Genomic DNA, 21904 nt, shown 5'->3' with positions numbered 1-21904 from the left:
TGCTGTACACCAGAAACTGACACATTGTAACTAAGTATACTTCAAAAAAAAATTATTCCCTTAGGGCAGCAGTTCCCAAACTTTTTGGTCTTTAGACCCTTTACACTCTTGAAAATTAGTGGAGGTCCTAAAGAACTTTCGTTTTTGTAGACTGTATCTTATGACATCCACTATATTAAAATTTTAAACTGAGAAAATTTTAAAACATTAATTCATTAAAAAATAAAAATAGTAAAACTGTTACATGGTAACATAAATAACATTTTAGTGAAGCCATAATTATGTTTTCAAAACGAATAATTTAGTGAGACGAATGCTATAGTTTCACCTTTTTGCAGATCTCTTTAATGTCTGGCTTAATAGAGAACAGCTGAGTTCTCCCATCAGTTGTGATGTATTGTTTTGGGTGATGAAAACCTGACCTCACACACACAGTTGGAAAAGGGAGAGATATTGTAACAGCCTTTGTCAGATAATTGTGGGTATTCTTTGATATTATACCAAAACTCAATAATAAGTGGTGGTTTGTTAAAGATTAGTTGCAATGTAGAATCATTTATTTCAGTGAACATTTTGTACTCATAGTACGTGCACTTTGAATGAAATTTTACCCACACATGATTTTGCAACTTGATGCATCAATCATTTGTAAAATGTTGGTTCACTAAGTTATGTAGATCTACCCAATGTTGACTCATTCATTATATGATACTTTAAAAATCACATTAGTTAATATCACCATCAACCTCATTAGAGAAGTCCTTGAGAAAGATAGCAAGCTTGTGATGACAAATACCAGTTTTCCAAACTTCTGATTTTCTCTTGAAAGCTCAAGTATTATCATTGTTAGTGATTTTCTTTGAAGTGACTGGCTTGTTTCACTCATTTTGATAAGTTTTTTCCATAGTTTGTCAGTTGTTCCTTCAAGTAAATAATTGTGTTGTGTGAAAAAAGCAGTTGTTCACAAAACAAATAATTGCACAGGTCCTTTTCCTGGAGACAGCCATCATGCTTCTTTCATATGTGCAGAAGTGTTACACATGTACTTCCTATTTCACATATAGAATATTAAAAAGATGTGTACTCAAGGACAAAGATTTAATAAAATTATTTTATTTCTTCATCAAAGATGTTCTTAAGTGAAACTTACTTTGTTTTATTATTTTTTAATTTTTATTTTTATTGCAAGTGTGTGGCAGTGAAGAATATAATGACTATTAGTACAGTTTGGTATCACTGTTTTGATTGCAGTTTTATCGACCATTGCTTTTGTACCATCAGTGTAAATATCAATACAATGAAAGAAGCAGTGCTTTAGTATTATGAAGATATCCTGAAAGGGTCTTGGGGACTCCCTGAGTTCTAAAGAGCATACTTTAAGAACTGCTGCCTCATGGATTCCTTCTTTCTGGCTCCCACTGCTTCTAGTATTTAGATTGTGGCACTCACCACAAAGGATTGTCATCTTTTTCAAGTCTTCTGTATCACACTGGGAGCCATTTGAGGACAAAGGCTGTATCTTATTTGCTCCTCTCTCTGCAGGGCCTAGCGTAGGATCTGGGACATGTTAAGTAAATAATATTGAACTAATTAGAACTTTCTCATAAATTTTCCCTTGTCCTCCCATTTGGTGGTAAGAAAACTGAGCTAGGGGATTGGGTCACTGACAACATCTCTTCTCCTGAACATTCCTTTTCACTAAATCAATCCATATTATTAACCCTCATGCCTAGCCTCATGCTTATTATTTATTTTTAATTATTAATTAAATGGGAATATTTAATAAATGCTTGTTGAATATAGGCTGTTCCATGTAATGTTTGTTTCCTGTTCACATTTCTTTCCCAAGGGACATTTATGTGTATGTGTTTGTATTTGGTGGGGAAACAGTTTAAGAAGGTCAAGCTCTCAAGTTCTCTTTGAACTGTGGAAGACAAAGGAAATCTTTCAAAAGTTGAGCCTTGGCTCAGAAATACTCTTCCCACGGTCTGCAAGAGATCTCTCTTTGGGAATTTACTGGCCACATCACAATATTCATCTACTCCATCTGGCTGAGGACTTGTCAGTAGGGCAGGGAATTATTATTTTTAGAGTGCTGAGTGAAAGATAAAAATGAAAAGAGAAACTCTACTTTGGCAACCAATTGCAGGTCCTAAAATATTTGTGTTTTATTTTTGTACATAAGGCCAGCAGTTGCCCAATAGATTCATGATAAGTTAGAGAGCAAATGATGCTACAGTGTTTATATAAAGAGCTTGGAAAGAAACTTCACTAATTAGGGTTCCAATATTTTCTTTCAAGCACGCAGAATTTTCATTGTTAGTGGTTTTGAAAGTCAGAATCTGGACATTTATGCTCTAAACTGATGGGTCAACTTCAAAAACGGGTGATTTAATCAATTTGGTGATTTTTTCCCCCTCCTTTATTGAAAAAAACTTTTCAGATGGCTGATTTTCCTTGTTTTTAAATTGGAAAGTATTGTTTACAGGCCACAGTTCATTTGTTTATTGAACAATTTATTGAGTGACTACTGTATGCCAAAGATAGTTTTGAGCTCTTAGGATATATTAGTGAACAAAAAAGAATCCAGACTTCATCCTAGCAGGGATAGGCAGCATAAATTAGAAGGAAGTTTAAATAATAAATGAGTAAACTGTATCATATATTAAAAGGTGCTAAGTACTTTGGAAATAAGAAAAAGTTAGGCAGGGAGGAGGGACAGGGAGAGGGAGAACACCATATTGACAACATAAAGTCTTAGAGTTTTATAGAGGTTATTGAAATTTGGGAACTGGTGTCTCATTTAAGTCTTTCTAAAACTTTCCATCTAATAAATTTAGAAGCAGATACAAAAGGAATAGATGACATCAGTAAAAATGGTTAAGTTCCTCCAAAAATTCTCTCCTCCATAAAAGCAATTAGACTACTGCCAAAAGTCATCAAAATCAATTTGGATCATGATGGATGTGCACCATGAGTGAACAATCATGTCACTTTTTTCAGTCTGTTGGTGATTAGTCACTGCACACCTCTTATTCAATTCATTCACAGACAGCAAACAATATAGTTGTGTTGCTTCCTTGTCTCCCAGTGATAAACCCATGGGACATTTTTAAAAAATGGATAATTGAGAATTGGCCAACAAAATGAAAGTGCAGCAAAGAGATGAAAATTAATAATGCTGGAAGTAAAATTCAAATTGAGCATAAACGTAGTTATATCAAAGCAAAGTTAACACTTCTGTTGTGAAAGAGTATGGATACACAGCCAGAGGGACTTAGTGAAGGCAACCTTATCTACATAAATGAGGAAAATAGTTGTGACAAAAAGGATGAAGATGTCCCAGAGGAAGTGATGTCAGCAATAAAATTCACATTAAAGGAATTCTCAGAGATATTTCATGAGATTGAAAGTACAAAGAATAAAATGTTGGAAGCTGATCGAAACCTAGAAAGGAGTATGGCAATTCACCAAGATTTAGAGAAGATGCTTCCTCCATATTATAAGGCAAGAAGAAAGAGCCAAGCACTATTCAAATTACTTTTGTAAGTGTTTTACAAAGGAAACTATTTAATTCTCAAATCTTCTAAATGCTTTAGATTTCAGAGTACTAAATAAATATTAATTTTACTATTTTTTCATTTCCTTATACATTTATAATTGACAGGAAGATAGTTTTTAATTTTTTTAACTTTAAAAAAATTGGGGGGACAGGTAATTAGATTTATTTATTTATTTTAATGGAGGTACATTAATACTATATACAAAAATAAACTCAAAATGGATTAAGGACCTAAATTTAAGACTAGACACTATAAAACTCCTAGAGGAAACATAGGCAGAACACTCTTTGACATAAATTTCAGCAATATTTTTTTTGAACCAGCTCCTAGAGTGATGGAAATTAAAGCAAAAATAAATAAATGTGAACTAATTAAATTTAAAAGCTTTTGCACAGCAAAGGAAACCATAAATAAAATGAAAAGATAACCTACAGACTGGGAGAAGATATTTTCAAATGATATGACCAACAAGGGACTAATTTCCAAAATATACAAACAGCTCATATAGCTTAATATCAAAAAAACAAACAACCCAAACAAAAAATGGGCAGAAGACCTAAATAGACATTTCTCCAAAGAAGACATCCAGGTGGGCAACAGGCACATGAAAAAGATACTCAATATTGCTAATTATTAGAGAAATGGAAATAAAAACTACAATGAGGTATCACCTCACACCAGTCAGAATTGCCATCATCAAAAAGTCTACAAATAATAAACACTGGAGAGTGTGTGGAGAAAAAGGAACCCTCCTACATTGTTGGTGGGAATGTAAATTGGTGCAGCCACTATGGAGGTTCCTTAAAAAATTAAAAATAGAGTTACCATATGATCCAAAATTCCCACTCCTAGGCATATATTTGGAGAAAACTCTAATTCAAAAAGATACATGCACCCCAATGTTCATAGCAGCATTTTTTACAATAGCCAAGACATGGAAACAACCTAAATGTCCACCAACAGACTGATGACTGGATAAAGAAGATGTGGTATATAAATACAAAGGAATATTACTCACCCATTGATTATTAAGATCTCTTTGCTTGGTTTCAAAGTGCAGGGCAATTTTTATCATCTGGCACTACTGTGCAAAATGAGGATTTCTTATATATCAAAATTTAGCATACAGTAGTGATGAGCATGTGAAAACAGCATTCAAGTCAATGCTAAAGGATAAATACTTCAAACAAGGAAGCTGAGGAAACTGGTTAAGGACTTGGAAAACCCTTAGCTGTTGTCCATTGTCAACGGCTAGAACGTGGTGAAGCCAGGATATGAATACAGGCAAGTGAACTCTAGAGAATGTACTCCTGACTAATGTACAATATTGCCTTCCTGTGGTATGAATCTAATACATGGTTTCTTTCATAAAGAAAAAGATTTTTCATCCACAAAACTTTTACATATTGTACATTAGGAAAGAATATATATGAAATTAAGTGGCAAGTACAGACCGGAAAAACGTATTTATAACACCTGACACAGCAAAGGTGTTAATATACAGAATATAGCACCTTAGTTACCACATCAGCAGGTTTTTAGGCTGGCAGACCACCATCCAAATACTACCTTTATTGCTTACTGCTTACGTGACCCTGGGCAAGTTAATTAATCTTTGCTCTAGGTTTCTTGTCTAGAAATAGTACTTAATTTATAGGGTTGTTGAGAAGATAAGACAAGATAAAAGATGTACAAGCCAGGGAGGGTACAGCTCAGTGGAAGAGTGCCTGCTTAGCATGGAGAAGGTCCTAGGCTCAATCCCCAGTACCTCCATTAAAAATAAATAAGTAAACCTTATTACTTCCCCCTCCAAAACAAAACAAGATGTACAGCACTTAGCAGGTACCTTGCTGTGCTTATTATCTGCTTACTACACAAAGATTGTTATAAATCAATAAGAAAAGTGTAATGAAACATACAGAAAAATGGACAAAAATACATAAAGGGCAGTTCATAAAGAAGAAAAACAATTGCTCAATATAGTAAATAACCAAAGCAATGCAAATTGAAGTAACAATCATACTATTTTTCTGCACATTAAACTCAATGCCCAAAGTTGGTAAGAATTTAGGAAATAGACACTACAGGGAGTGACAATTGATACATTCTTCCTAGAGGACAATTTGGCAGTTTGATGATGTAATTTTAGGAAGTTATTCTAAGAAAATAAATAGGTATGCAAGGATATATGTATGAGGATGTTTATTATAACATTTGTAGTTTTCAATATAGAAAATTTGTAAACAACCTTAATGTCCATCCATAGAGAGTTTTAAATAAATAAAAGTTTTGAAATTCCTTACAGTGTAATACAATGAAGCCAATAAAAATAATGGTTAAAATGAGTGTCCCAGTGACCATCATTTCCTGCTTGGATTCCTTCTTGCCTCCAGTCTCCCCCTTTCAACTCATTTTCTACACAGCTGCCAAAGGCGCTTAACCCCCTTGTGGTTACTCAATCCAACCCCCTAAAACAAGTCTCCAAGGCTGGAGTCTCATCTCTCTCTTCCCTTCACGCTCCAGTAACACAGGACTCAACGTGCTTCTCAGCTGGCCTTTGTGCCCTTATTCTCCCTAAGGACTTAGCATTTCACTGGTTAAAGTCATCCTGTTCTGTGTTCTAACAAAACCCTTCATTTCTCCCTTGGAGCTCTTACACAAATGTTACTAAATGTTGTTAATTTGATTATCTGCGTGATGTCTCTTCTATTAAAGGTTAAATCTCAAGAGGGCAAATGTTATCTGTTTAGCCGTCATTTTACCTATTGCACCTTGTGTGGCGCCTGACACAGATGCTCCATGCAGGCACTGAATGAATGAATGAATGAATAAGAAGCAAGCTACAAAATACAGTGTGGGTCCCATTTGGTAAAAGGGACCAAAGAGGATCACGTGGCCAGTACCAGACAGAAACAGATTACCTCCTGCAGAGGCGTGCTGGCCAGGCCCTTCCCTGAGGAGGAGAGCAGGGGACGGGCGGGACAAGGGGCGGGAGCTTGCCGGGAAGAGCGGAGCTGGGCGGGAGCAGCGGCCTCTGGCCTTCCTTCGCCTCCAGCTCCCTGGGTGGGAAGGGGCTGCTGGAGGAAGGGGCATGTCTCCAGTGGACCACCCACGGCGCAAGGGTCGGGGAGCCGAAAGGTGAGGGCTGCCGGGGAGGTTCATCTGGGGCATTAGACTCCGAGTTAGGGCGAGACGGACCTCGGGGTGCGCAGAGCCCTGGGGATCCGGACTCAAGGCCAAGGTGATTTGCCCGCTAAGGCAGCATCAGGGCGCCCCTTAGAGGACGGTATGGGGAAGCAATGCGAGAGCGAGATTTCTCTACGGAACGCCGTTGGGGGCGACTGCATCCGCAAGGTCTTCCAGGGAGAACTTACTCTTAAAGACCACACCTTAGCTGCTACAATTGGAGGCAGCGTGGGGGTAAGTCTAGGTCGGCAGTAATGCTGCTGCCTCTTCTGTCAAATCCTGACCTGGTGGTTTATCAGCCAATGCAAGGCTATGTCCTCTAGGATGTCAATTTTTTTTTCTTTTCTTTTTTTTTTTTTTGGCCAACTGTAGAAACCACCTACACCCAGAACACTTTATTAAGACCTTATTGCTTACACGGTTAGATACTGTTAAGTTATACAAGTTTCCCTGTGCCTGCAGATTCTTCTGCTCACTTGATTTCTGAAGATGTACCCTTCCAAATTGCCACAGCCATCCTGGAAGATGCCAGGCCAGCTTCCCCCACCCCCCGACCCCCACCCAATCCCTCTTCTGACTGCTGGAGTCTTTATCTCCCTGCTCAACTCCAGATTTAATAATTTCCCAAGGAGAAGCCCCACCACTCCCACTTGACACACCATCTCCTTGGCTCACAGCAGGACCCTGAAGTTCCTGGAACAACCTTTTTTAACATCCCTCAGGAGTCCAATAAACACACTCCTAAGGAATGAATTCCTCATTTATTCAACTTTCCCATGTGCAGAAGCTTCTCTGATGGAGTGTCATGGAGGCCCTTAAGGAAGGGAGGGCCAGGACAGGAACGTGCGTAAGGCCTGGGAGCAGGTTTAAAGTCTAGGCCTCATTTTAGAGTTGGGCAAAGAGGAGCTATTTAAGATTTCAGAGAGGGCATAACTGGCCTTAACCTGTGCAAAATCTTGGGGGTAAGACAGCAGACAATCTTTGGAGTCAGGCTGGAGGTGATGCAGAAATGATGAATATGGGGTGGCAGTGGTAGGAAGGTTTAATGTTGAGTAGATGTAGGTTCTGAGCCAGGGAATGTGGTGGTACTTTGTTGGTTGAGACTGAGTTGGAGAAAGAAAATCAGAGTTCACACCTTGGGTATGGAGGAAGGGGAGGAAAAGACCAGTATGTGAGGGAGAGATGTTCAGCTGTTGCTTCATTCCTGGTTCAGGAGACCAAGGAGGAAGGCCATCACTCCCTAGTCATCCCTGGAGCCTTATTTGGGGAGAAGCCCCCACCCCCACAGTTTTTGGTTTTGAGCCCAGGCTGAAGCCAGAGGAAAACAAAGAGAAAAAGAAAAAAGAGTGGAAAACTGAAGCAAAGTCCATAGGGTGGGGAGCTAGAAGGCCCCCTTCAAGTAGCTCAGGCCTGGCAGCTTGTGCTGGGCTTGGGGAAGATCCCTCTCACAGAGGCAACGTAACTCTGGGAGCAAACCCAAGCACGCGTAGGGCTTGAGGGGCTGCGGGGCTGGGCCACCCGTGTCAACTGCTGCTCCCACTCCAACCGCACACAGGGCCGGAGTGCGCTGGCTTTTCCTGCCCAGACCCCAGCTGGTCCGGCGAAAGTGTCTTCGCCCTGGGCGAGGCCCAGGGGGACCCACGCAGACCCAGTCCTGGCGGCCTGCGGCTGCCCCCTGGCGCCAACTCACTCCTCCCAAGGGCTCATGTCGGTGTCGATGGCCACACAGTTGTATGCTGCATAACGGAGCTTCTCCTCACACACCTTGGCACTGCGGGAGGGCATGGAGTTGGCCACTGCCAGGTATAGAGGCCCCTCCATCACGACAAGGGGCTTTGGGGGTCCAACTGGTGCACTGCAGTACCTGAAGCCCTCTTCCATCCTAGGATGCCACCTGTACCCCTACTCCCCACGCCCCAAGCTGGAGCCAAGGAAACCCACCTGGCATAGTGTGGTAGGAATAGGGTGCTGGAGCAGGTAGAAGACTCAGGCAGCGCATCTGTGGTCTCGTAGCTGGGGACACAGAGGGACACAGATCAGGAAGAATCACAGGGGCACAGGGTGAGGGGCTGACGTGACTATGTGTGTTGTGGGGAGGGCAGAGGCCAGCTACAGCCTCTTTGGACCTGCCGCCCTCCTCTGCACTCACCCCAGCTTGTCCGGGTAGATGTAGATTCGCGCCGGCAGGCGGCTGCGCCCCGTGACAAAGCGCAGGAAGCGGCTCCGGTCCTCTGGATGGAGGAGAATGAAATCAGTGCCCATGTGCTGATGGTGGAGGAGGTTCTACAGCTTCCACCCTGTCTCTATATCCCAGGGGTTGTCCGAACCCAGGCATTACTCTGTCCTTTCCACTGACCATTGGTGAAGTTGTTCAGCGCCTCCCAGAAATACTGCACCCGTGTGTCAGATGGCTCAAAGTCCTCAAATCGGGCTGGTGGGGCCAAAACCAGACAGAATTCATTCTTAGGTCCTTAAGCCCACCCCCAGACTGTGCTGCCCCACCCCACACTCACTGAGCTTGCGCAGAGCATCCACAGTGACCTCTGGATCCCCGCACACCTTCTTCTCCAACTCTTGCCAGGTCAACAAGTCTAGCACGGCCTGTGGGACCACCTTCAGAAGACCTGCCTGCATGGCTGCCACCTGGGGAGGAGGGAAAAGGCCTGTCTGGAGAAGAGGGCACAACTCCCAGCTCAGTGTGTGGTGGGGACACTTGGCTTCCACTCACAGAGATAATGGGGGAAATGATCGTTGCTCAGCGCTGGGGGTATCTCTGTACCTCACTGATCAGCAAGGATGTGGGGCAGAGGGATGATGGGGGCCAGAGTTCTTGGCATTGGGTACTGGTGGCCTGTCAGGCTGGGCCCTGGCTACAAGGAATGGCACAAAGCCCTCTGTTCTGCTGGCTTTGGGGTAGTACCTGCTCCTTGCTCTCCTCTAGCCGTGCCTTCTGCACCAGCTGAATGAAACGGGAACGGTCCTCATATCCCACCACGATGCTGGCACCCCCGGGGATCAGCTCCACCATCTGCTGGTCACTCAGCACAGTGGTGAATGTTAGCTCCTTCCCAAATTTGAACTCAAATGTCTCCTTGTCCATTCCTTCCATCACTTCCAGGAGCTTCACCTGGGGGTTGAAAAGAAGCAGGAAGGGCAGCTTTTTATTGTGCAAACAGTCCTTGTTTTAACTCAAGAAGCTCACCAGCGAGCTGGAGAGGCAGCCAGGCAAGGCAGTCCTCACGCAGGGAATGAGGACAGTGGGTTAGTACAAGGGCTGTGAGAGCATCAGAATGGTGCCCAACCAGGCCTGGAGTCCAGGAGAATCAGCCTGGAGAAGTGAAATATAAACTGAGACCCAATGATAGCTGGGAATTGGCTGGACCACCAGGAAGTCAGGAGAGAGAACAGCTTGGAAAAAGGTAGAAAGAGCAAAAAGCCTGAGGAATTTGTCTGGCGGGAGCCTGATCATGAACCTACTGCCCAGAGATACAGGGGTCATATAAGGCCTTGTCAGATTTTACATTTTATGCTACAGCCAGCATGGAGCCATTGAAGTGTTTAAACAACAAGAGTGAAATTAATTACTCTGGCTGCTGGAGATTTGATGGGTAAGAACAGAGACAAGGACATCAGCTTTTGCAGTCAGTAGTTGAGTCAGAAAGGAAGGTGGCCTGAACCAGAGAGATAGTAATGAGATGACTGAAGTGGACAGATTCCAGAGGAAGATGTGACAGAATGTGTGAGGTGAGGGAGAAGGAGGAGTGAATGACCATGAGGGGCTTGGCAAGGGGTGGGGGTGGGTGCCACTCTGAGACAGAGGGCTCTAGGGGGTGGTAGGCTGCAGAGAGGATGAAGAGTGGGCTGAGCTGGTCTTGGGACGGAGGTCCAGCAGGCAGATGCATACAGGAACCCAGGCTCAGGAGAGAGGCTGGCGCTGGAGGTGAGGAAGTAGGGGTCACCAGGATAGTGATAAGAGTTGAAGCCCTGGGATTAGGTGGGATTGGAGAGGGAAAAAGTATGTAAGAAAAGGTTCAGGACAGCTTCAGGGAGCAGCAACCTTGGGGGTGGAGCAGAGGAAACACTGGCTCCAGGCCCTAACTCACCAGCACGGAGTCCACAGCTGGGAAGTCCTTGCTCCAGCTCACCTCCTCACCAGAGAGCTGCTTCCACACAAAGCCAGGCAGAGCTAGGACCTATAGGACAAATATATTGTCTTCTCACCCTGAGCTGCCCAGGTTGGGTCGGCTCTTCTTCCTTCCAAGAACCAGAACCAACCTGGTGGGGTGCAGATTAGACTACTCACCAGGAACTCCTTACCCCGAAGGGCAGCCCCCATCAGCTGTCCGATCCATTCGTACTTGGCAAAGTCTCGGCAGGAGGGGTTGGGCACATACATATCCCGGGCCTCACCTGTGCCATTGCCCTGCCCCCGAGACAGAGCTGTCAGCATGGCATGGGGTGGCCCCCACCTAGTTGCCCCAGACGCCCAAAGACTTCCCCGAACACCTTTCACTGGGGGCCCTGAATCACCCCTCTGAATGTACAACAGTTCCTCCTTCCCTGTCTACCCAGAGGCTACCCTGAGCCACTCAATCTTGCCTCTGCCTCTTAGCCTGGTACCTGGGAGGTTTGTAGAGACAGAACAGCAGAAACAACTTGGGAGGTAGGAGTGGGAGATTACCTGGTTGGCCGTGCGTACAAAGAAGGGCAGGGGCACAGGGGTGTCTGCCGAGCTAGGGCACAGTTCTTCTGACATGTCTGCCAGGCTGTCCCGGAAACCACCCCCTGAAATGACAGATAGATGCCCTCAGCTGGGGCATTACCCATAATGGGGTAATACACAGGTCCTCTCTCTGGTTAGTTGGTGATCCCAGAAGCGTCTGCCACTCTAAATAAGGCAGGACCCCATTGACTTCCCTCAGGGCCTCACCTTGGTCAATGATGCCTTCTGCAATGAATTTACACTCCCACCACTGGTCATAGCGCATGGGCCACCTGTAAATAGGGGTGGGTCTCTGTCATCAAGCTTGGCCAGGGCTCAGGATGATCCACCAGCCCAGAGACCAGCCAGGAGTAGGGGCTACAGAGGGATAATGGTGAGGGGTGCCAGAGGGAGTGTGTGGGTGCACATATGTACTCATGTGCCCTGAACAAGTCCCTCATCCCCATGCCGTACCTGTAGTCCAGGGGCTTTTCATACTTGTCAGAGGGCTTGAGGCCTTCGTAAACCTGGGGGCAGGGGAAAGAGGAGGGAGTTGTGGGAAAGTCTGTGTCAAGACCTGGCCCCACTCTTGCCCTAAGACCTTGCTCAGGTCCCTCTTGGCCCAGTCCCCTCGGCCCCTTACCGCCCCTCCCTTGCTCCGATCCCCGGTGATCCAGACCTGGGTGAAGACTGCGTTCTTGCAGGCTGGGTCCTTGGAGGGGCAAGCGCGGTGCTCCATGGCGAGGCGCCGGTTGATGTACAGGCGCGGCATGAAGCTGGGCTTGCTGCTCTCTGAGTCACGCAGGCACTGGGCCACCAGGCCTGGCCGCTGACGTGATAGCAGCAGAAACTGCTTTACTTGCTGGTGAGGAGAGGTGGCCAGAGCAGGACCGGCAGGCTGTCAGCCACTGTCCAGGCCCTGGAACCCTTCTCTATTCCTGGATCCAATCTTATGGTTCCAGTTCAAGCCTAGTCCACCCCTGGTCCTTGCTTCCAATCCCCAGTCCAGCCACCAGGGTGAGCTTTCTAAAACAAAAAATCCAACCTTGTCATTACCTTACATAAAAACTTTTCAATGGCTCCACGGACCAGGGACCAAGTCCCTGCTTCATAGCCTGGCCCCAGAGCCCTCTGCTACCAGGGTCTGCTTCCTGCCCACCCCCTCCCAGCCTCATCTTCACAGCACACTCACGTCTACTGGCAGGCTTCTCTCAAGTCATCTTGAGCTGCTGGTAACTCCCAGTATGCACCTTTTATGCCACCTGCCCTGTCCATGCTGTCACCTCACCCCCTCCAGCTCTTGTGTATGTCACACACTCTCTGGGGTAACAGCACCCCAAACACTAAATTTTGACTATTTGTGTCTGGCTTTCTTTCTGTGTTCCCAGAGCCCAGCAAAGGGCCAGGCCTAGTGTAGTTTAAGAACTCTCTGATGAAGAGTGAATGATTGCATGAGCAGAAAGGGGGTGCCCACTGCCAAGAGCAGCACTAGGCTCACCTTAATCTCGCTGAAGGTGCCCAGCGTGTGGTCCCAGGCAGGTACCAGGTGGTGTAGGACGCTGTCTAGGATCTTTATGAATCTGGGGTGGGTGGAAAGATAACTGCAGCTGAAGAGTTTGGTGTGGATGCAAGACCCCCCAACACACAGGGACAGGAGAAGGCAGGGCCCAGGGGCTGCTCTGATGCTTGAAGTGGAACAGGTTATAGTAAAAGACCTTGGAGACCTTTTCCACACAGACATACAAGGTTCGGGAAGGGGGTCAGGGAAGAAAGGGCCTGACAGACCCAGGACCACAGCCACCTCTGCAGCAGAACAGCTCTGCGGTACAGTACTTCTGGGTCAGTGCCTTCCAGGCGTGGGTATCGCACCAGGCTGGTGGGCTGGAACAGGTCTGCATTCAACCCTAGCTCCCGCTGTCTAGATGACTTGATCTTGACCCCTCGAAGACGCACATCAATCCCATCATCTGGGGGAAGGCGTCAGAGTGAGATCACTTACTGTGCCTGCTGCCTCCTTGGCCTTCAGAACTAAGAATGGTTCCTTCATGCACAGCCTTTTGTCACTCTTAGGCCCCAGAAACTTGGGACCTTTGGATTCCCCTTCTATTCACCTGATTCTGATTAGTATATTCTTTGCTGGCTCCTCCATCCAGCACTGTAATTTTGGGATGCCTGAGGGTGGCCCCAACTCAGTCCCTCTTCCAGGTGAGCCCAACTACCTCTGTGGCTTTAAGGCAGGCCTATACCTGGCACCTTCCACCTGGCTTGGGCCCCATAGCTTCAGATCCTAGACTTAATTCACCTATAACATTTATCCCAACTCCAAGCCCATCTCCTTCTCTCCATACTCACTGCCAGCTGGCTCCTATCTACACACTGGGGGCCCCTTTCCCTCCCTACATCCTTAAGCCCACCTCGACACTCCACGATGCGGATCTCGATGATTGGGAGGTGGACAGTCATGTCCTCCAGGACACAGACGTCTCCAATCAGCGTCCTGAGGGCATTAACACGAGGCACTTTGGAGACTCCTTGCCTTCAGGGATTGCTGTGGTCTCACTTTATGCTTCCAAGCCAGGCCAGGTCCTGCTAGGATCACTTCCCACCTCCCACCCCAGGCCAGCTTGCTCACTCGTCAATGCTCACGTCACTCAGTTTCTTCAGGTTGTCCCCTTCGCCCCCATAGACCACCACACGCTTGGGCATAAAGTTGTCATCTGTGGTATCCACTGTGAGTAGCAGCTTCCTGAGGGTTGAGTTTGTACGTGGGTGTTGTACACTGACTGGTACGTGGCTCACCCACCCTGTCCTACTCAGAGCCCACTCACTTGACAATGGTGCCCTTTTTCATGGTAAGCCGTACCCAGTGCTGGCACTGGGACCCATCGCTCTCCCAGTAGGTGTCTGCATTGCTGTCTGTCAGGCAGGACACATTGAACTCCTCCTAGGGAGGGGTAGAGAGGTGGAATCAGCATTTCCCCCCAATCCCTACACTGGGGGTGTGCTTTGGGCCAGGGAACACAGGAGAGAAAGCCCAGTGGAGCTGGGTTAAAAGCACATCTGGTACGGGTGGAGGCGTCTAGGAGTTCATATAGGATTTCTCAGGTGGGGGGCTTGGGCCAAGTCTGCTCTGCAGGGATTCAGGTTTGGCCCTGGCCTAGAGGTGAGGATTCTGGATCTATCTTGCTTGGGGTGGGAGGAGTCCCAGCACCCACCGTGTAGGAGGAAACGTCTATGCTCTCCACATACTGCTTCACGCTACCCAAGTTCTCATCCTCCTTGCCCAGGTGGTCGTACAAGAAGTGGATCAGGTCCTCGTCGCACTCGTAGGTCCACGTCGGGGGCACATAGCTAAGCAACCCCAAGTCCCTAATTAGGTCCAGCCCAGACCTGGTGCTCCTTCCTCCCCATCCCATCCCAGGTCACTCACAGTAGCCTTTGTACAGCTTCTGTGTATGCCTCGGCCGGCTGAGGCCTAGATCCCAGGCGATGTGAGTATGTGAGGTCCACCACCTGCTCCCATCTGTGCACACAGAATGGGGGACAGTACAGGGACACATCAGCGAGCAGCAGGCGACCCTGGAGCCTTCTCCAGAGCTCTAGCTCCTCTAAACTACGCCTCCAGAAGCCTAGCTCCCTTCAGGTCTTGCCCCTTCCTGTTCTAAATCCGGCCTTCGCTCCAGAACCCACCACCCGAGCAGTGCCAGATCCCGCCGGGCCATCAGACAGCAAGCCCCGCCCCTCCCAGTGCAGGACCTGAGCACTGGGCGGTAGTCCACTCCGAAGAGCTGCTGCTGCCGCTGGAGGTGGTCTGGAGTGTCGATGGGTACGAGGCGGGCCCCGCCCTCCGCTGGACGGCACACCAACAGCCAGCCTTCGTCCAGTCCGCAGTCACCCAGGTGTTCTGCCAGCTGCTCCTGCCGGGACGTACCAGATGGGGACAGCCGTCAGGGAGCTGCCCAGAGGCCCGCCCAGCCCAGGGCAAAGGGCACCGAACGTAAAGCCAGTCGGCTCGGTATGGGGGAGGGAAAGGGAAGGGGAACAGCCAGGGGCTTCCCTGGCCCTGGGGTCATTTGCACCTTGGTCAGCTTCACCCAGAGCCCGTGGCCGTTGCACAGCTCCTCGCCTGTGGTGCGCACGCAGGCGCCCCGCCGGAGCTCAATGCTATCGCGGGCAGCGCGGAGGGGCCCGGAGCCGGTACCGGGGGCCGGGCCCGCGGCTCCCACACGCAGCCCCAGGCCCTCGGCCTCCCACACTGGCAACAGCACGCGCGAGGGTCCCGCCGGGTCCTTGTAAAGCTTGTAGAGCACCTCGCGGGGCACGAAAGCCAGCGCCGCCGGCAGCGGCCGCCCGGCACGGAGGCTCTTCGCGGCCTCTGCCAGGAATCGCACGCGGCCCAGCAGCTGCCGCGGGGACTCCAGCGCCGCGCCGGGACTGGGACCCGCCATGGCGAAGTAGTCCAGGGAAGCCCAGGGGCGATTCGACCCCAGGCACAGCGGCCGGGAAGCCTGACCGAGCTTCCCACCACGCTCAGCCCCGCCTTCGGCCAGCCGTCGCCGTATGTTCTGGACTAAGCGCACCTCACGTTCCCGCCGTATTGCCCCGTGTACTCGGATACTCCATAGTGTTATCTACTGCTGTGCCTCCCACTCAGCCAACCAGATCCAAGTTCCGTAGTTTCTACGTGATCAATCTCTCCCTTACCATCTTCATTGCTGCTACCATTTTAGCCCCACTGCTACTATCTTTGTTCAAACCACCATCCTACCTAGCCTGGATCATTGTAAACAGCCATTTCTCAGATCCCCCAGCCTCTTGTTTTGCCTCCCCGTCTCCAGTGAGTCACACTACAACCAGAAGAATCTTTAAAAATCTGTTAGACATCCTCTCAGGCTCCCCAGCCTAGGGGCAGTGTGACTGAAATGGGGAAACAGTCTCCTCTCCAGCCCTGCTGCTGAAGGGAGTCTTGAATCATTCAGGCTTGACCCTGGTGGTTCAAGGACACTGGTGATCATTCTCCAGTTTCTCCCAGGAATTTTGAGCCAGATTAGAGGAAAAGCCGAGGTGGGAAAAGGGGACGCAACCCCCCCCCCCCAACAAACAAAAAAACAAAACATGGACAGGAGCTGTTGGTGAAGTACAACCATGGAGGAAGAGGAAACTGTCCTTTTGCCCCACCCCACCCCGCCCTGTTTTTTAAAAGTTTACTGAGATATAACTCATACCATATATGTATATATTTTAGTTATTTTGGTAGGGGGAGGAGGTAGTTAGGTTTATTTATTTATTTACGACAGGTTCTGGGGACTGAAGAACCACACACTGCGTTTGGTTATATTTCTTTCTTCTTCTTCTTCTTTTTTTTTTTTTTTTTGGTAGAGGTACTGGGGATTGAACCCAGGACCTTGTGCATGCTGTGCATGTTAAGCACCGCACTCTAACTCTGAGCTATATACCTCCCCAGCTCATACCATATAATTATAACTCATACTATATAATTCAGCCATTTAAAGTGTACAATTCAATAGTTTTGATATGTTACATTAATTTAAAAAACTGGTAAAAATATATAACAAAAATTTCCATCTTAACCATTTTTAAAGTGTACAATTATCTATTTCCAAAACTCTTTCATTACCCCAAATAGAAACTTTGTACCCTTTAAGCAATAACTCCTCATTGCCCCCACTCCTCTGCCCCTGGTAAATTCTAATCTACTTTCTGCCTCTATGAATTTGCCTTTTCTAGATATTTCATACAAGTGGAACCATACAGTATTTGTTCTTTTGTTGCCTGTCCTACTTGACTCAGCATGTTACAACAATGTTGTAGCATATATCAGAACTTTATTTTTATGTCCGAATAATATTCCACTGATATATATACTACATTTTGTTTATCCATTCATTCGTTGATGGACACGGGTGGAAACTTTGTTTTGATATAGTTTTCAAATAATTGAAAGAAAGAATTAATAAATGAGCCCATGTAATTTTGACAGTTTTTCTTTTTATTCTCTATAGGAAGCTTGGAACACAGTGGCTCTCTTCCCTTCTCTCCAAGCTATTCGTATGCTATCACACTACTACAGGATAAAGTGAACAAGTACATCTAACAAGGGCCAGCATGATCTGGACTCTGTAGACATCTCTAGCCTCTTTAATTCCACCAGCTTGATCTGGTTCCCATAAAGCCATTTATTTGCTTTTTTGCGTCTTGTCTTTGCACATGTTTGGAACACCCCCATCTCTCTCCCCTATTAAATGGAGCCCTTGCTAGTTGCTTCTAGCTTTTTCCCATTAACACATTTACTATTGTGATTGCTGATTTCTCAGTTTCGGCATCAATCTGTAGCTCCTTAAAGGAAGGAGCTGTCTTGTTTACTACAATAATCTCTGCCCGCCTCTTACTAGATAATGTAAATATTTATTTCGGTTCCCTGTACAATTTGGTTACATACTTTACTGTATGCCTGGTTGGACATACAGTAAACGGAGAATCATGGAGAGTGGGAGTGAAAGTGAGATGTGGGCCGAGTCTTCGGGATTCCCAGGCCATGGAAGGAGAGCAAATCCCTTGTGCCACATAAAGTGTAGTTACAGCGAAGTCCTTTTCTGGGGGCGTTTGTTGTTGCGTCGCTACAGCAAACTTTACGGTGAAGAGAAATAAGAGGTCCTACCGGCAGCAGTCGGGACAGCCCGGGAGCCGTTGCCGGAGTCCGATCATGTGACTTTCAACATGGCTACGGCTTTGGCTCATCCCAGGAAGGGGAGGAGCCTGGGCAAGGGGCCGGCTCAGATTCAGGCTATACTGGGGAGGGTGCTTGCGTTTACTGACAGCTTATCATGGAGGCGAACGAGTTTGGGTGAGTTCCCTATTACCGTGCAGCGGGGCTTCTGACCTGAGTCTTTCCACTCAGGACTCTGTCCCTATACCCCTCTTCCCCAACCCTGGAGACCTCTCAACCTGAACCCAAGTCGCTGGAATCCCGAATTCTTCAGCCATGGATTCCTGAGACGTTCATCCCAGGGACTACTTATCTGGACTGCGTACCCCAGACTTTCGTTTAGGAGATGCCCCCTGAACTTTCTAGACCTTGACTAGCATCCCTATTTCAGACCATCATCTCTGATACCTGCATGGCTATACCTTAGCCTGGGGATCTTCCAGCCTCGGAACCAGCCCATTGGTACCCTGGTTCACTGGGCTTTGGTCCCCTCACCCCGACTCTCCCAGTTCCTCCAGTGGCTTTGAGCTTGGGGAAGCTGTGACTATGTGTAGGGTAGAGGCCCCAGCACTGGCCCCTCTAGTCCTGTGCACCACCTGATAGAGAAGAGGCAGAATCAGCAGGGAGCCACAGCTTGGTAACTGGCCTGGAGAGGGCAGATAGCGGTGCCGAACTGAATCTGCTTTAAGAACCCAAGCCTTGCCCAACCCTCAACCTAGTTTATTGACACCTACCCCAACCCTTCCTGATCTCCAGACCCCAGGGTTTTCCGGAGCTGAAGAATGACACCTTCCTGCGAGCAGCTTGGGGAGAAGAAACAGACTACACTCCCGTTTGGTGCATGCGGCAGGCAGGCCGCTACTTACCAGGTCAGGTCAGGGCCTCTGAGACTGGGTAAAACTCTGGAGAGCGAAAAGTTTTTGAGGGTCAAAGGAGGGCCCTAGAGGTTCCTCAAAGCTGAGCCCTGCCTTCCTTTTTCTGTCTGCAGAGTTTAGGGAGACTCGGGCTGCCCAGGACTTTTTCAGCACTTGTCGCTCCCCGGAGGCTTGCTGTGAACTGACTCTACAGGTAAGGCGTCCACAAAAGAGGGAGGATTGTATGCCCTCAGCTTGCCACCTAGCAACTTGTCTTCTGTTCCCTACAGCCACTGCGTCGCTTCCCTCTGGATGCTGCTATCATCTTCTCCGACATCCTTGTTGTACCCCAGGTACCTGCTCATACATGATTCTCGAATGGGTGAAAAAGGGAAAAGACAGTCAAGGCTCAAGATAAGCACTTAACCTCACTGGACAGAGTGAAAAACTTAGGCTGGAAGAGATGGAGTTTGGCTGACTTTTATTCTCCTTTTCCTCTTTTCTGGCATGGATTGAACAGAGCTCTTCCTCCTGGAGTTACAGGTTGGAGACCCAGATGTTTTCTCCCCCTCCAGGCACTGGGCATGGACGTGACCATGGTGCCTGGCAAAGGGCCCAGTTTCCCAGAGCCGTTAAGAGAAGAGCGGGACTTAGAGCGTCTCCGGGATCCAGCAACAGTGGCCTCTGAGCTGGGCTATGTGTTCCAGGCCATCACCCTCACTCGACAACGGCTGGCTGGGCGTGTGCCGTTGATCGGCTTTGCTGGTGCCCCGGTAATATGGAACAGAGCAGGGACTTGGGCTTGGAGAATTAACTCTGGCAGGTCTGGGTGTAGATAAGGGAAGGAGGTGTCAGTCTGGCTTCTACACCTGTGACATTCTCTCTGTATCCTTTTGCAGTGGACTCTGATGACATACATGGTTGAGGGTGGCGGCTCAAGCACCATGGCTCAGGCCAAGCGCTGGCTTTACCAGAGACCACAAGCCAGTCACCGGCTGCTTCACATCCTCACTGATGCTCTCGTCCCGTATCTGGTGGGACAAGTGTCTGCTGGTGCCCAAGTAAGTCCTGAATGAGAGACAAATAGGTTGGGGTTTAAGGACCGGAAGCAATACAGTTCCTTACACCCGAGAGGGTAGGTGTCTTAATGCTAGGCACTGAAAGAAGCTTGGCTGAAGTTAAGCCCAGACACTGGCAGGGGGGCTTAATGTTCTGTGTGTTAAAAGACCAAAGCTAGCACTGGGATCTGGAGAAGGCAAAACTTTTGGACTGGATCTGGGTTTACAAGCTTAGGCAGTGTCAGGGGTTGAAGTCACTTGGGGGAAAATTGGGGCACATTCTATGTGTGGGGCCAGAGATACTTCCTCTTTGTGTGTTATGCATTTCTCTTCACCACTGTCTAACTGTAGGCATTGCAGCTCTTTGAGTCCCATGCAGGGCATCTTGGCCCACAGCTCTTCAGTAAGTTTGCATTGCCTTACATCCGTGATGTGGCCAAGCGAGTGAAGGTTGGGCTGCAGGAGGCAGGCCTGGCACCAGTGCCCATGGTAAGGATGGGGATGGGGGAGTGAAGGTGGGCCTATGGCGCTTTCAGGGTCATGGACCTATGTGACCACTGGAGGGCAGCAGAAGTGCAACTGAGATACATTAGCAGGCATAGCAAGGCCCTTTGCAGTGTTAGAAATTTGCCCTTTCCCCTAGATCATCTTTGCTAAGGATGGACATTTTGCCCTGGAGGAGCTGGCCCAGGCTGGCTATGAGGTGGTTGGGCTTGACTGGACAGTGGCCCCAGAGAAAGCACGGTGAGTAAGGGAAGGTGAAGTGGAGGGGGTGTAGCTGCCATATGTGCAGCTGGCAGAACATGGCACTGACTCTGCTTCTAGGGAGCGTGTGGGGAAGACGGTGACCCTGCAGGGCAACCTGGACCCCTGTGCCCTGTATGCATCTAAGGTAACAACCAGGGTCCCTATGTGTGTTTGTGAGTTTGTCTCTGTACACTCCCATGATTGTGGATATGGTTGTGTTTATTACTATGTGTGTTTTTATTATCTGTTTATCCCTCTCCTCTCCTCTGTTCGTACCTTTTGAGCTCTTGGAAGGCAGGAATTTCTTCTTTGGCAGGGGGTAAGGTAATTAGGTTTATTTATTTACTTATTTATTTTAACGGAAGTACTGGGGATTGAACCCAGGACCTTGTTCTACCACTGAGCTATACCTTCCCTAATTGGATTTTCTTTTTATTGATTTTGTTCACTTGTGTTTTCTTAGTGTCTGGCCCATAATAGGCATCTGATAGTTTTTTTGCCTGACTGAATGAGTAACACTGAGTAGAAGAATGCCTACATGTATGTGCATCACTATTATGTATAGGGAGGGCAGACGCTTGCTGGTCCCCCCTGTAGCCAGTGCCCTGTTGGTCCCCCCAGGAGGAGATTGGGCAGATGGTGGAGCAGATGCTGAATGACTTTGGGCCACAGCACTACATTGCCAACCTGGGCCATGGACTTTACCCTGACATGGACCCAGAACATGTGGGGGCCTTCGTGGATGCCGTGCACAAACACTCACGTCTGCTTCGACAGAATTGAGCATACACCTTTTCCTTGAAGTACCGCTAACAAAAATGATTGTTTCCAGGAGAATAAAAAGTTCCAGAGTTGGAGTCTCACATGTGGTTTTGTGAAAGGTCTGTGCCCTCGGCCTCAGTTCCTTCTTAGCCTCTGTTCCTTCCCTGGGCCTCTCTCTGCACCCTCTCCCACAAATCATGGGAGATGATGTCAGTGAATATCTGTTGGACTTAATGTCAGAGCCCTTACCACTATCTTGCTCTCAGCTCTCCAAGCCCCAGAGCTACATGGGGTTGATTAGAGCT

At 47.8% G+C, this 21904-nt stretch overlaps 2 protein-coding genes across 3 annotated transcripts; one reads left to right on the top strand and one right to left on the bottom strand.

Annotated features, from left to right (window-relative positions):
• Window positions 1-7866: 7866 nt before the first annotated feature.
• On the bottom strand, window positions 7867-16027 carry HECTD3 (HECT domain E3 ubiquitin protein ligase 3). 2 transcript variants are annotated; one of them, XM_031684187.2, is made up of 21 exons: window positions 15531-16027; window positions 15208-15368; window positions 14882-14974; window positions 14667-14802; window positions 14280-14395; window positions 14084-14197; window positions 13866-13948; window positions 13253-13418; window positions 12950-13031; window positions 12131-12313; window positions 11926-11978; window positions 11680-11744; window positions 11431-11534; window positions 11053-11172; window positions 10853-10942; window positions 9670-9876; window positions 9263-9392; window positions 9106-9180; window positions 8899-8980; window positions 8691-8762; window positions 7867-8520 (listed from the first exon to the last, which is right to left on the bottom strand). In XM_031684187.2, exons 1-21 carry the CDS (start codon window positions 15897-15899, stop codon window positions 8436-8438), a joined length of 2586 nt encoding a protein of 861 aa, XP_031540047.1. In that variant the 5' UTR covers window positions 15900-16027; the 3' UTR covers window positions 7867-8435. The 2 variants fall into 2 exon arrangements, with proteins under 2 accessions (XP_031540047.1, XP_072830654.1); XM_072974553.1 differs by lacking the exon at window positions 9106-9180 and having other exon boundaries at window positions 8266-8520; window positions 15531-16023.
• A 2124-nt stretch (window positions 16028-18151) lies between these two features.
• On the top strand, window positions 18152-21700 carry UROD (uroporphyrinogen decarboxylase). The gene is made up of 10 exons (XM_006200407.3): window positions 18152-18316; window positions 18935-19047; window positions 19167-19246; window positions 19323-19385; window positions 19608-19805; window positions 19932-20093; window positions 20442-20579; window positions 20734-20834; window positions 20916-20982; window positions 21459-21700. The coding sequence occupies exons 1-10, from the start codon at window positions 18297-18299 to the stop codon at window positions 21618-21620; spliced, it is 1104 nt and encodes a 367-aa protein (XP_006200469.1). The 5' UTR covers window positions 18152-18296; the 3' UTR covers window positions 21621-21700.
• Window positions 21701-21904: the final 204 nt, after the last annotated feature.

This window comes from Vicugna pacos, chromosome 13 (assembly GCF_048564905.1).
Source record: "Vicugna pacos chromosome 13, VicPac4, whole genome shotgun sequence".
NCBI lineage: Eukaryota > Metazoa > Chordata > Mammalia > Artiodactyla > Camelidae > Vicugna > Vicugna pacos.
The sequence above is the reverse complement of the archived record's forward strand: the minus strand, read 5'-3'. Positions and strand labels throughout refer to the sequence as shown.

What these genes read in the sequence shown, in the direction of transcription:
- HECTD3 (XM_031684187.2), bottom strand. Translation starts at nt 15,899, where the DNA reads ATGGCGGGTCCCAGTCCCGGCGCGGCGCTGGAGTCCCCGCGGCAGCTG. An exon ending in GCACCTTCAGCGAGATTAAG is followed by an intron (nt 12,314 to 12,949) that starts GTGAGCCTAGTG and finishes TCTCCTCACCAG; the next exon opens with CAAGTAAAGCAGTTTCTGCT. An exon ending in TTGTACGCACGGCCAACCAG is followed by an intron (nt 11,173 to 11,430) that starts GTAATCTCCCAC and finishes TCTCGGGGGCAG; the next exon opens with GGCAATGGCACAGGTGAGGC.
- UROD (XM_006200407.3), top strand. Translation starts at nt 18,297, where the DNA reads ATGGAGGCGAACGAGTTTGG. An exon ending in AAGTGTCTGCTGGTGCCCAA is followed by an intron (nt 20,094 to 20,441) that starts GTAAGTCCTGAA and finishes GTCTAACTGTAG; the next exon opens with GCATTGCAGCTCTTTGAGTC. An exon ending in GTGCCCTGTATGCATCTAAG is followed by an intron (nt 20,983 to 21,458) that starts GTAACAACCAGG and finishes TGGTCCCCCCAG; the next exon opens with GAGGAGATTGGGCAGATGGT.